At 49.4% G+C, this 11,709-nt stretch overlaps 1 protein-coding gene across 2 annotated transcripts; it reads right to left on the bottom strand.

The window, feature by feature from the left end:
- Positions 1-2,792: 2,792 nt before the first annotated feature.
- MYC (MYC proto-oncogene, bHLH transcription factor) lies at positions 2,793-6,653 on the bottom strand. Of its 2 annotated transcripts, none has more exons than XM_086742613.1 (3): positions 6,405-6,653; positions 4,881-5,591; positions 2,793-3,796 (listed from the first exon to the last, which is right to left on the bottom strand). In XM_086742613.1, exons 2-3 carry the CDS (start codon positions 5,578-5,580, stop codon positions 3,234-3,236), a joined length of 1,263 nt encoding a protein of 420 aa, XP_086598739.1. In that variant the 5' UTR covers positions 5,581-5,591; positions 6,405-6,653; the 3' UTR covers positions 2,793-3,233. The 2 variants fall into 2 exon arrangements, with proteins under 2 accessions (XP_086598739.1, XP_086598738.1); XM_086742612.1 differs by having other exon boundaries at positions 4,881-5,595; positions 6,405-6,532.
- Between the last annotated feature and the right edge of the window lie 5,056 nt (positions 6,654-11,709).

Here is an 11,709-nt window from a genome sequence, read left to right as displayed (position 1 = left end):
GCATCCCAATTGCTGCCCCAGCATATTCTGTATGGATACATTGAAGTCACTTAGATAATCAGTTGGCTGTAAAGACAGAACTTACACACAAGAAAAAAAATAGTCTGAAATTCTAAAAATCAATATTATTAAATAAGAACAATGAGAGCATACAATAAGGGAAATTTTATTATTTTCATGCTGTGTTTTGCCTCATGCCTTTCTGGAAAAGCAGTGGCTTGAAATCTCCCGTGAAAGTAAAGGAGCAGAGAGACGAAGTTAGAAATGATCCTTGTATTTCAAGTAGTGGTTTGGTACAGCTGTTTGGCAAGCACTGTAAATACTTAACTGCATTTTATTTTGAGGCTCAGAGGCTTCTTTTATAAGCTTATAATCTCCTTTATTGCTCCAAAACAGCAGCAAAACCCAACACTTTCCCATCCACAGACAATGTGTTACTGACTCCAGCCTGGAAACTCCTGTGGGATGTCTGTGTCTTCCGAACATCCTAACCTCTCACGCGGAGTCAGAAAGTGGAAGCCACCTTCCTCTTTATTGTAGCGGCAGTTTAATGACCAGGAGAGGTTTTTTACCCCTACACCCATAGGCTGTGTAAAATGTATTTATTTTTTACTACATTGCTTTGGTACCTCATAATCCTTCAACAAAATAAGAAATGTCGTAAATATGAAGTGTCAGCCCATAAAATCCTAGTCTTTTAGAGTGGCCATTGGGGATCACGTTCATAATCTGGTGTGCTCTTCCAGTAGGTAAGTGGCAAGTGGAACTGATGCTCAACTAAAAGATGAGAGTAAGAAATTAAATAACTGCAAGTATCCTCTTCATCAAAAGACCAAGGACCTTCTGCAGACAGAAGAGAAAACCAAAACTATTCTCTAAATGACTTAACAAGCCAACAAATAAGGAGAGGTTTATTAATCACTGTGGTCTAACCTCATTTAACGGGAAGAAGTGAGGGGGATTTGCTAACACACGAAAGTGGGACCCAAAGGTGACAGAGTTTTTTCATAGTTTGTGGATGGATCTACACCTCTTGGTTTGTTTCAGAGGATGTGGATGCAGTTAGAATTTCTGTTCTGAACCCATATCTAAGAGAAGGTGCATGCCAGAAGGCAAGTGAAATTAACGATCTTTTAAAATAAGTTATCCTATCTAATAAAAGGTAGAACTTTTCTTATTCAGAGAGGGAAGATGTCCTGATTTACAGCTTAGATGATACAATTAATGGTTTCATTTCACATCATTCTTTTTCCTCATAAGTGACTATCTGAATCATGCATTGAAAAAAGCAACTGCAGACCACTTCTATAAACCCAGTTACAAGCAGCTGGTGCAGACAAATTGAAGCAAAAAGCCTTGCTTTCTCCTGATTTTCTAACAGAATGATTTTTTTTTTTTCCCCAAGAAACCTTCAGGACAGCACCTAAAGCACTTCATCAGATGGGATCTGGACACTTACCTTCTGTCAGAAGCCCCATGCACAAAATTATTGGGATGGTCACCATAGGCTTTGTAGGCGTCTACCCTGTCCACAAAATGCTACCTCTGTTCCCCCACCCCACATACACCCACACTCAACCTTTCTTCCCGCTCCAAACTCGAAAGCAGGAGAAAACCTGAACCCTTAGTGTCAGCTCGGTTGCTGGCACTGGTGTTATTCAGTAGCACTGCTCCTCGAACGGTTAGAAGCCAAGCAAATATGTATTTAACGGGAATTATGGAAATAAAAAAAAGTACAAGGTGCAACTTTTTGAAAAGCACCTCCCCCACATCAAAGGGTTCACTGATCTCTTGCTTATGAAGGTGGAGCAAAGTGGGTGAAAGGAAGGGAGAAAAAGATCAAATCTAATCTCAGAAGCTGTGTCAAGCAAGTACTTCATCGTCCATCGAAAAGTCGATCATGAGACAACTCCTGTGTGTAAATATGATTTACTATGTCTGGTGAATGTTAGGAATCTGTCCAAGCATACTCTGCAGGCGAGAAAGAGCTCATCCTTTCCCTTGCTCCCATAGTGTGGTTTTGTGTCCTTGAACTTTGTCTTCCCTGAAATCCCAAGTAACCATCACATTAATAAAGCATTAAGGTGTTTGTCTAGGAAGATCGGCTCTGCTGATTTCAGCACTTAAAAAGGGAAACTGCCCTGTCGTTTTAACCTTTTAACCACTGCAACGCTCACCATCTCCGTTTATTTTCTTATCCCATTTAACTTCTGTTCAAAATCAAACAGGAAGCAATTAAGGTGAGCCTACTACAAAGCAGCCCTCAAAATATGTAGCTGGGTGCCTAGTGCAGAATGAAGGTCATGCCCCGAAAATGCAGTGAAATATATGTGGGAAAAAGGCAGAGCCCATACAGCAGGGTGACCAGCGTAAAAAATACGGCACAGATGCCCACAGCCAAGACAGACACTGCTAACAGCACCTTCATGGACACATTGGTGGCAACACTGGTGGAACACACAAAGCACAGTAGACCATTGAGGGGGGAAAAGAAACCCAACACCCTACTGAGCTGTAAAACTGTCATTATTTCCCCTCACCTAACTCCCCTTTGACTTTTGCCAGGTCATTGCCACAATGACAGGGAGATGGGATGTCATGGAAATAAGCATCTAATGACAACGGTAGGAGACAAAGCAAAGTCTTTACACAGGATTTAGCTAATTATATTTTGGGCAAATATTTATTTATCTAAAAACAAAATAAAAATCATTTTTTAAAGAAAAAAATGTATTTAAATAAAAAACAAAATTGTGAAATGTTATGGCACAGAAGTTCAAGACAAGTATAAATCCAGTTGCCACAACTGTTGCGTATTAATGTTGCACGTTTTTCTATAAAGACTTTATTAAAAGGTATTTACATGGCAATAAGATGTGTAAATATATACAGCAATTTGGGGACAACTTTTTTTGGATTCTCGTATGAAAAAAATGCCTTAAATACAAAATCTTAAAAGAAAAAAAAGTTGAACAGTTCATCCCCAAGCATGAAGAATGTCCCGTCATCCCTTATGCCCAAAGTATCAATTATGAGGCAGTTTTGAGGTTCTGGCCAAACCATTGGGAGATTCAGCCAAGGTTGTGTAGTCTCAAGTTAAAAATCGCACAGCATGCAGTTGCAATAGTTCCATACTCGATGGACTGGTGTAGTTCATGAGTGATATTAGAAACATTAATATTTTATCATCATTTCAGTCTAGGTTGGGTTATTCTAAGCGACACCCAGAGTTCCTACGCACAAGAGTTCCTTAGCTGCTCAAGTTTGTGTTTCAACTGTTCTCTCCTCCGCCTCAACTGCTCTTTCTCTGCGATCAGTCTGTGTTCGTCCGACTGGATGGAAAGAACGTACTCAGTTGCCTTTTTCAGGATGACAACCTTGGGTGCCTTTTCGTTGTTGGCCACCTCAGGTATCTGGTCACGCAAGGCAAAGAAACTCAGCTTCAGCTCATTCCTCCTCTGGCGCTCCAAGACGTTGTGCGTTCGCCTCTTGTCGTTCTCCTCTGAATCTGACGTGCGGGGACTCGAGCATTTTCGGTTATTGCTGATCTGTTTGAGAACTCTGCCACTGTCCAACTTTAGCCTTTTTGCGGCCGGGTATTCGACCTTGGTGGAAGGAGGAGCGGCATAATTGTGCTGATGGATGTTGACGTGACACCGTTTGAGAACCAGCGGGCTGTGGTGGGGCTTACTGTTCTCCTCTGAAGTGTCTGTACTGGACTCTGTGCTGGATTCGGACTCGTTTGCTTCAGCTAATGTAACGACATCAATTTCCTCATCTTCCTCTTGTTCTTCTTCTGCAAGGGGGTGGAAAAAAAAAATACTTTAAGCAGATCTGTGCAAATGCTCTCAAGACTGCTGTGGTTACAAGGGAAGGTTACTCTGAGCTGCATAGCAAAGAATCCCTGGACAAAACCCTTCTTAAAACCCATTCAATGCTGCCGGACTCTGCTTGCCCCTCAAGAGCTTTTCCCTTGAGGAAGCAACGCTTCAAGTGCGCTATGACACAGGGATTGCGCTCCAAACCCCGGCTCCCGGATTTCAAAAGTTGCAGAGATCTTGCGTAATTCCGAGGAGCGCATGAAAGATAGCAGGGAAGTTTAACCTCGCTCGTCAGCAGTACAGCGCAATAAAGCTCCCAGACTCAAGCTGCCCTTAATTAAGGATTTAGAGGCTTTGGCCACGCCTCAAAAGAAAGCTTACTTAACACACATTCAGAGACATTTTCTCGATCTCTCTTGATCTGCTAATTTGTGGAAAATCCAAGGGGGAAAAAAAGAAAAAAAAAAGGGGGGGAAGGCTGTAGAGCTTTGAGTAGAAACTCACTTCCAAACCAAATTTATGAGGGAGCGGAACAGACTGTCAAATACCTAAGGAAGCATTTCTAAAACTTTCTCAGCCCCATTCACTCCTCTGCAGCCACTTTCACTGGCACCTCCCCGACTCCACATTTCCCCCCCCCATCCCTTCAACCCTCCCGCCCGGCTTTCGAGCGGGAGTTAATCCCTGCCCGGCCCACGGGCGGCACCGGGAGCCGGCTCCACCGCAACCCCGTTATGAAAGTTTCTCCCTCCCTCTTCTCTTTTTTTTTTTTTCGCCTTTTTTTTTTTTCTTTTTTTTTTTTTTTTCCCTTCCTCCCTCCACGCCTGGAGGGAAAACTGGGCTGGTTTTCCAGGAAATAGACTCAGAGTCTCCCCGTCCCTCGCAAACGTGGCATTTAAAAAAGCCCACACGGGGAGTAGGGGAGAGGGAAGGGGAGAAGGGGGAAAGAGAGGGAAGGGGGAGTGAGGAGGGGGGCTGCCGCCCGGCTCCCCCGGTGGAGCCCCTTGGCTTCCCAACGCCCTGCCGCGAACACGCGTGGGTCCCCCCCACCCCACTCACCCGAGTCGCTGCTGGTGGTGGGCGGCGTGTCGACGCCCAGCAGGGACGCGGGGCTGGCGCCGGGCGGCCCGGCCCGCGGAGCCCGCTCGCCGAGCGGGTAGGGGAAGACCACCGAGGGGTCGATGCAGTCGGCGGCGGCCGCCCCCAGGTCGTGCAGGTAGAGGCCGGCCGAGGCGGCAGGCGGGGAGGCGGCGAGGCCGGGCGGCGGCGGGGGTCCGGCGGGCGGCGGACCGGGGCGGGAGGCGGCGGCGGCGGGGCCCCCCTCCCGACGGGCCGCCTGGTAGGAGGCCAGCTTTTCGGAGACCACCTTCTCCAGCTTGGCGGCGGCGGAGAAGCCGCTCCACATGCAGTCCTGGATGATGATGGACTTGACGAAGGACTCGTCGTCCGGGTCGCAGATAAAGCTCTGGTTGACCATGTCCCCCCCGAGGAGCTCGGTCACCATCTCCAGCTGGTCGGCGGTGGAGGGGAAGCAGGAGGCGGCCAGGCCGGAGCGGCGGCTGGGGGAGAGGGGCGGCGTGGGCAGCAGCTCAAACTTCTTCCAGATGTCCTCGGACGGGGCGGGGGGCTGCAGCTCGCTGCCCCGCTGCTGCGCGGCCAGGTAGAAGTTCTCTTCCTCCTCCTCGAAGTAGAAGTAGGGCTGCACCGAGTCGTAGTCGTAGTCGTAGTTCTTGCTGGGGAAGCCGGCGCTGAGCGGCATCGCGGCGGCTGCTGCCTGCGGGGGAGAGGGGGGCGGAGGGGGGGGACCCGGGTGAGCCGTGTTCTGCCGCGGGGACCGGCTCCCCCCGACCTCGGCGGGGCCACCGGACCCCCCGCCCGACGAGCACTGTTCCCTCCCGGCCCCCGGCGCAGCCGCCTTTAGCAGTTAAAAAATATAGTAATAATAATAAAAAAAAATAAAATAAAATAAACGCACGACCTCCCTTCACCCCCTTTCCGAGCTCGTCGCGACCTGACCGTCCTCCCTGCGAGCGCGGAAGGGCTCCGGCGGCTCGGCTCCCCTGGACTCCCCGCCCGCCGCCGCGCTCGCACACGGGGCACGGAGCCCCATCCCCATCCCGGGAAGCGGGCGGGAAGTGGCGGCGAAACCCGGCAGCTTCCAGGCGAGAGCCGGGCTGCTGCCTAGCCACCCACCTGGGCGTGCTGGCGAGGCAGGGGGACGGGCAAGAACCTGGGCGAACTTGGCCAAATCCTGTCATATATACATATATACACGCACATATATATGCATATAAGGGATGCGTGCAATAAGAATAATCTGCCCGCGCATACGCGGGAGAAGCAAATGCTTCCCCCCACCTCCAAAAAAATAATAATAATTTAAAAAAATTAGAATCCGAGCGCAAGGACGATGGGGAGCAGAGCGTCCCTCGGGAGGGACCGTCGGTATCCACGTCCGCGGAGCGCAGCGCGGGTGTCTGTCAGCAGCCCGTGTCAGTCCGAAGCCAGAACCGCGGAGGGGATAAAGAAAAAAATAAATAAAAAATAATCGAGCGATGGGAAAAGCAGAACCCCGCCACTCACCGGCTTCTCCAACGCGCCGGCTGCCAGGCGGAGCGAGGCGATTATTGCGAGCGGTGCGAGGAACGACAAAACAAGGGAAAAAAAAATATAGATATCTATAGCAAAATATAATTAAAAAGAACCGCCAGAAAGGCGAGGTAAAAAGAAGACAAAACGCTGGGAGAGTGCGGATCTCTTCCTCCCACCACCGTTTCAAAAAAGCCCCGAGAGGAGCCGCCTTCCCGCCGTGCGGACGGACGGCGGGGCAGGGCGGCGCGGCGCGCTCCGTCCGGTACAATAGAACTTTAGTTGCTTTCCTCCTTTAAAGCGCCGGCGAGGGGCGGGCGGGAGGGGCAGCGGGGGCGGGGGAAGCACAGTAAGGGGCCTGCGCGCTCCCGCCGTACTCGCCGCCGCTCGCTCCCCCTGCCTGCTCCTGGCAGACGCGCAGGCTCCGCGCTCCCGCCGCGGGGGGAAGGGCGCTCCACCAGGGGGCGCCCGCGCTGCTCCGCGCTGTCCTCTCCCCTTCACCCCTCCCCGCGGAGAGATCCGCGCCTGTGCCGTTCTGCCTCCGCCGGGCTGGAGGGAGAGGAGCGGCGGGGCGGGGAGGCGATGCGGCCCTCTTTTTTTTTTTTTTTTTTGTTGGCTTTTTACTACGAGCCGTGCAAGGAGAGGTCGGAAGTAAACATAGTAAAAAAAAAAAAAAATACTAGTAGGGATTAAAAGGCGGCTCCGCGCCGTTCCCCTCCTCCCGCCGGCTTTCCCGCAGGGAGAGCGCGGTACCACCCGACAGCAGCGGCTTCCCCCCTCTCAAAAGAGGGTTCGGGGCTCACGGAGGGCGGGCTGGCCCCGCGGGGGCGGGGGGCGGCGGGGGCGGTGCTGGCTGCCGGCACAAAGGAGGCGTGTGTGGCTCGGGCACCCCCCGCCCCCGCCGGCGCCTGCGGGGGATTACACCGGGGGGGAGGGGGTGGCGGCGGAGCCCCACGGGGGTCACCTTGCAGCCACGCTCCCTTTCACGGTCACTGCGTGTGCCCCTGCCTCCAGCTTGTGCCGGCCCCCCTCAGACCCCCGCCGGCGGCCCCTTCACCCCCACCCCGGAGACATCCGAACTCCGAGCCCCGACGGGGCGCACACCCCTCCTCTCCCCCCACATCGCGCCGGGACTTCGGCACCGCCAAACCGTTACCCGCCGGCGACCTGCACCAACATCCCCGAACCCCTCCCGCCGCCCAGGCGGGTGCAGCTCACGCACCTGCGGTTCCCTCACCCTCCCCTCTCTCCTCCCGCTCCGCACCCGCGGGAGACGGCGTGCCCCCTCTCCAAAACACTCCCAGGCGGCTCTCCCGCGGGGATTTTTTATCCCGATGTATATATTTATGTATTCCCTCCGCAGCTTTTTTGCCTTAGCGCTGGGCGAGCACAACCCCCGGGGGGGCGATGCGGGGCGCGGGGCCACCCCCGAGGCGGGGACCCACCCCCGACTCCGGCGCTGGGGGAGCCCCACGTTCCCACGGCCGCCGCTACCGCGGGGCCAGCGCGCCCCCTGCCGGCCGGCCCCGCCACGGGCACCTGCACCTCCCCCCACCCGCGCCGTGGGACACCCCCCACCCCAAAAGTATCCCCCCTCCCCAAAATACCTCCCTCCTTTTTTTTATTTTTTATTTTTTTTTACCCCCATCATTCCTGCTGAGTAGCGCTTCGCCAAGCAGAGCATTTGCAAATATCAAACTCCTTCCAGAGCAGAGGCCCGCAAGACAAATTTGGGCCGTTTTCTTCCATCCTGCATCCCGTTGGTAAAGTAGGGCACAGTTTTACGCAGAAAGGGTGCTGTATAGTCGTGATGTAGATGCTTCACCTGCTGACATTTTCAGAATTGGATTGACCCTTGCTCAGAGATGGCTTAAAATACACCCTGCTATTTTTAAAACTCGTCACCCCCTCTGTCTGTCGTAGACCTTGCTGCTGTCAATGGAAATAACATGACTAAAGGCGGGCCTGAACTCAGCCAGAAAGGTGCAAGATCCAAATTAATTGGTTACAACTAGTGTAAAACACGGTGTGGGCACTTTTATCTATCTATGAACAGCGTCAGAATAGCTGGGTACACAATAAATGTCCTCAAAACTGTCAAAAGCCGTCAAAGTTCAGCCAGAGCTGGTAACGGTTAGAAATACTTGGAAATTACTTCACTACAGATAGCATTGAAAATCATAATCCCGTTCGTGATACAATATAATCATAGGCAGAGCAATTAACTGTAGTGTCGCAGAGGATTATGACTTGAAGCGAGGAGTAAGTAACATGAGCAGATGGACCCGTAAAATACCCTGCGTTCACATGAATGGAGAAACAAGAGAGGAGGGCTGGAAGAAATGTGCTGTTGAAACAATACAGCCTTCAGAGGAAACAATCTTTAAAATATTCTATAGGATTTCTTCAGGTCTCTTGCAGACTCTAAGTTTCATTTTTCTTGGGGAGCCAGCTCCAAGGCAAACCAGCATGGCTCTTCCGTGGCAGTTTTAGCGTGGATGAGGAAAGAGGTTTTGCTCTGATTTCTGATGTCCAGCCCCAGCTGTAAAAGAACACAGGCAAGGTGTGAAAGCAGTAAATATAAATCTCCCGTAAAAAGGCTGTTTTGACAAAATAGCTGTTATACGGGAAGAATAAATACGCAAGTATAGCATTAAGGAGACAGCAGAGTCAAGGTGATTGTTTTGACACGGGGAGTTTAGTGATAAACAATAAATTGGAGGGTGCTGAGGGTGGAATTTATGTGTGATGGCAGAGTGGGAACCCGTGAGAAGCAGAAACAAAAGCAAATCCTTAAGAAGAGAGACAAGTGGAGATAGTGGAAAAAAGCTCTCACACCTCTCTGCATCTGGAAACCCCTGACACAATTCGTAATGTCATGCATGCCACCTACTGCCTGTTTTACTTTCAGGAGACATCAGCAATCACTTTTTTGGGTGGGCAATAAGCTGTGTAATAATTGTGGGGTCACCATGAGCTCATAGCGATCTTCAGAAATTTCTACTGAAATTTTCACTTGACCTCTCCAGAGCTTTGCAGGTTCCTAGCCTTCCACCAGTGAGGAAATTAGACATTAATGAAACCTGGGAAGTCCTAACTCCTTGTAGAAGAGATTTACCCAACGAAATGGGGTCCTTGTGCTCAGAACAGTTAAAATAGGCTGGCACACCTCTGCATGCCTGACTCTGCAGGAGTCGTGTCTCCACTGCTACCCCAAAAGACCCTGGTCCAAAAAGCAAACCCACACTATAGAGTCAAGAAGAATTGAATTTGCCTTATTACTATATATATATGTATATAAAGAGAATAAATGTGTTACTTTTTCATCTCTTTCAGTAGCTGTAATTTCTTTAACAACTGGAGGTGAGATGTGTGTAGGCAGAAGCTGATGGTGTTTCTGCAAGCTGCACGGCATTGGCTAAATTAATGACATCTTCCTGCCCTCCTCGTCCATGCTGCACTGACAGGTACCTTCTTAACAGACTTCCCCAGCGTGGAGGAGAAATGCAGATGACTGGGAGGGCCACTAGCCCTGTCTGTCTATGGTGGGGAGAAGCAGAGACCGACATACACCTCGTGTTGAAGATGCAGAGGGACCAGCACCACTGCAGTTTCTGTCATTGCTAGCCTGGCACAGCAGCCCCAGCTGTGGGCTACAGGTCTTCAGAATGACACTACAGGCTGCAGAAGAAGACAGTGGGTTTTATGGATGATGTGTCATCAGTAAATATGAATGTGAGGATCACAACAGTATCACAAAATAAAGAAACATAACATAACATAACACTTTTTAAACTAGAGGTAGTGCGTATCAAATACTAAACTCTCATCTGCCAAGGCTGCGCACACTGACTTTGTGGATGTCCACCTTCAGACAGTGATGTCATGGGGTCAGTGACAGTGGCATCTGGTGTAATTTATTTATTTGACTTTCCCCCATGCTCTCGGCTATGTGCCCGAGAGCCTTTGCGGCAAACACGGCAGCTTCTTCCTCTGCACTGTGCTTCTCGTAATCTACCAGCCTGATACTTGCTATGGAAAAACTCAGAGCATTTATTCCCAACAGGAAAAGGGACATGCACAGAAGGAAACAGAAGAAAACTAAATAGGAAGAAGGCTGGGGAAGGAAAGTGTTATGCTGACGTTAAATTAATCCGCCAGCACTGCAGTGAGTACCACGTCTCTCACAGAAACTAAGTTTTGCCATGAAGAGAATTGGGACAGAGCCTGAACTTCTCCTCTGGCTTGGGCTGCAATCGCCAGTCTTCAACCCAAAACAGAGGAGATTTGGAACGATCATGCCCAGCATCTAGACCTTTTTTTTGTTTGTTTTGTTTTGTTTTTATTGTTATGACCAAATATTTTGGATGTTGAGCCTGCTTCATAGTTGATTTTTTTAATTTGACACTGCGTATAAAATCAAATCTTTAATGAAACTAAAACATTAGCTGTTGGTAAAGGCAGTCTGGGGTGATACAGGTATGTCTCGGTAGCTATGTGTCCTGCTTTATCCTGCTCTATGCAATTGTCAAATAGAAGATGACATCAGGAGTGAAACATAGGAAAATATCTTAATTTTAATGTAACTAACTTATTTGAATAAAGAAAATAAAATAATCTTTGCCAGCTTTGGTCTTTCCATCCTGTGAAGTCTTTGCCTTTATTGCTTCAGGGTAAAATTACCACAGCTGTTAATTTAACTTTGTTTACAGACAGTTTTGCTTTGCAGTTCTTTCAAACCATCACTGTTACTTGGGTATCAAATTCTAGTTTGCTTTCAAACAAGGCAGCCCTTGATTAGTTTATTCTTAACTATATAGAATAAAAACATTCAGATGTGTGTACAACTATTTTAAGATCTCAGTAGCAGCTAGGTAACCCTAGCTGTTTTTCTTGTTTAAATACATGACCTGTAAACTAATCTAGGTCCCATTGAAGCAACCCCCGAAAATATGAGTAGGGTCTGAATCAGCCCTTCCTACACAAATTAACACCTTTTGACATGGATAACTGGGAGGGAAGGAGCTAACACCAATAGTTTTGGCAATTCTTTGATAGAAGAGAGTTTTGTCCAGCTGTGGATTAAGGGTGAATTACAGGAAATCTGCACTGATTTAAGTGCATGATAAATGAGAAGATCTTAAAGGCCCTTGTGAAAGATAAACAGTTATTTTTGAAAGTCGGGGTAATTTAAATTTCTCTTCAAGAAGAAAAAGAAGAGCTGTTGCAGAACAATCAGCCCCAAAAGGCTGGTCATGCACCCCCATGGCCTCCACATTCTCTGAATTTTATGCTGCAA

The sequence above is a fragment of the Chlamydotis macqueenii genome, chromosome 2 (genome assembly GCF_036417535.1).
Source record: "Chlamydotis macqueenii isolate bChlMac1 chromosome 2, bChlMac1.mat, whole genome shotgun sequence".
Classification (NCBI taxonomy): domain Eukaryota; kingdom Metazoa; phylum Chordata; class Aves; order Otidiformes; family Otididae; genus Chlamydotis; species Chlamydotis macqueenii.
This window is presented reverse-complemented; position numbering and strand designations above follow the sequence as displayed.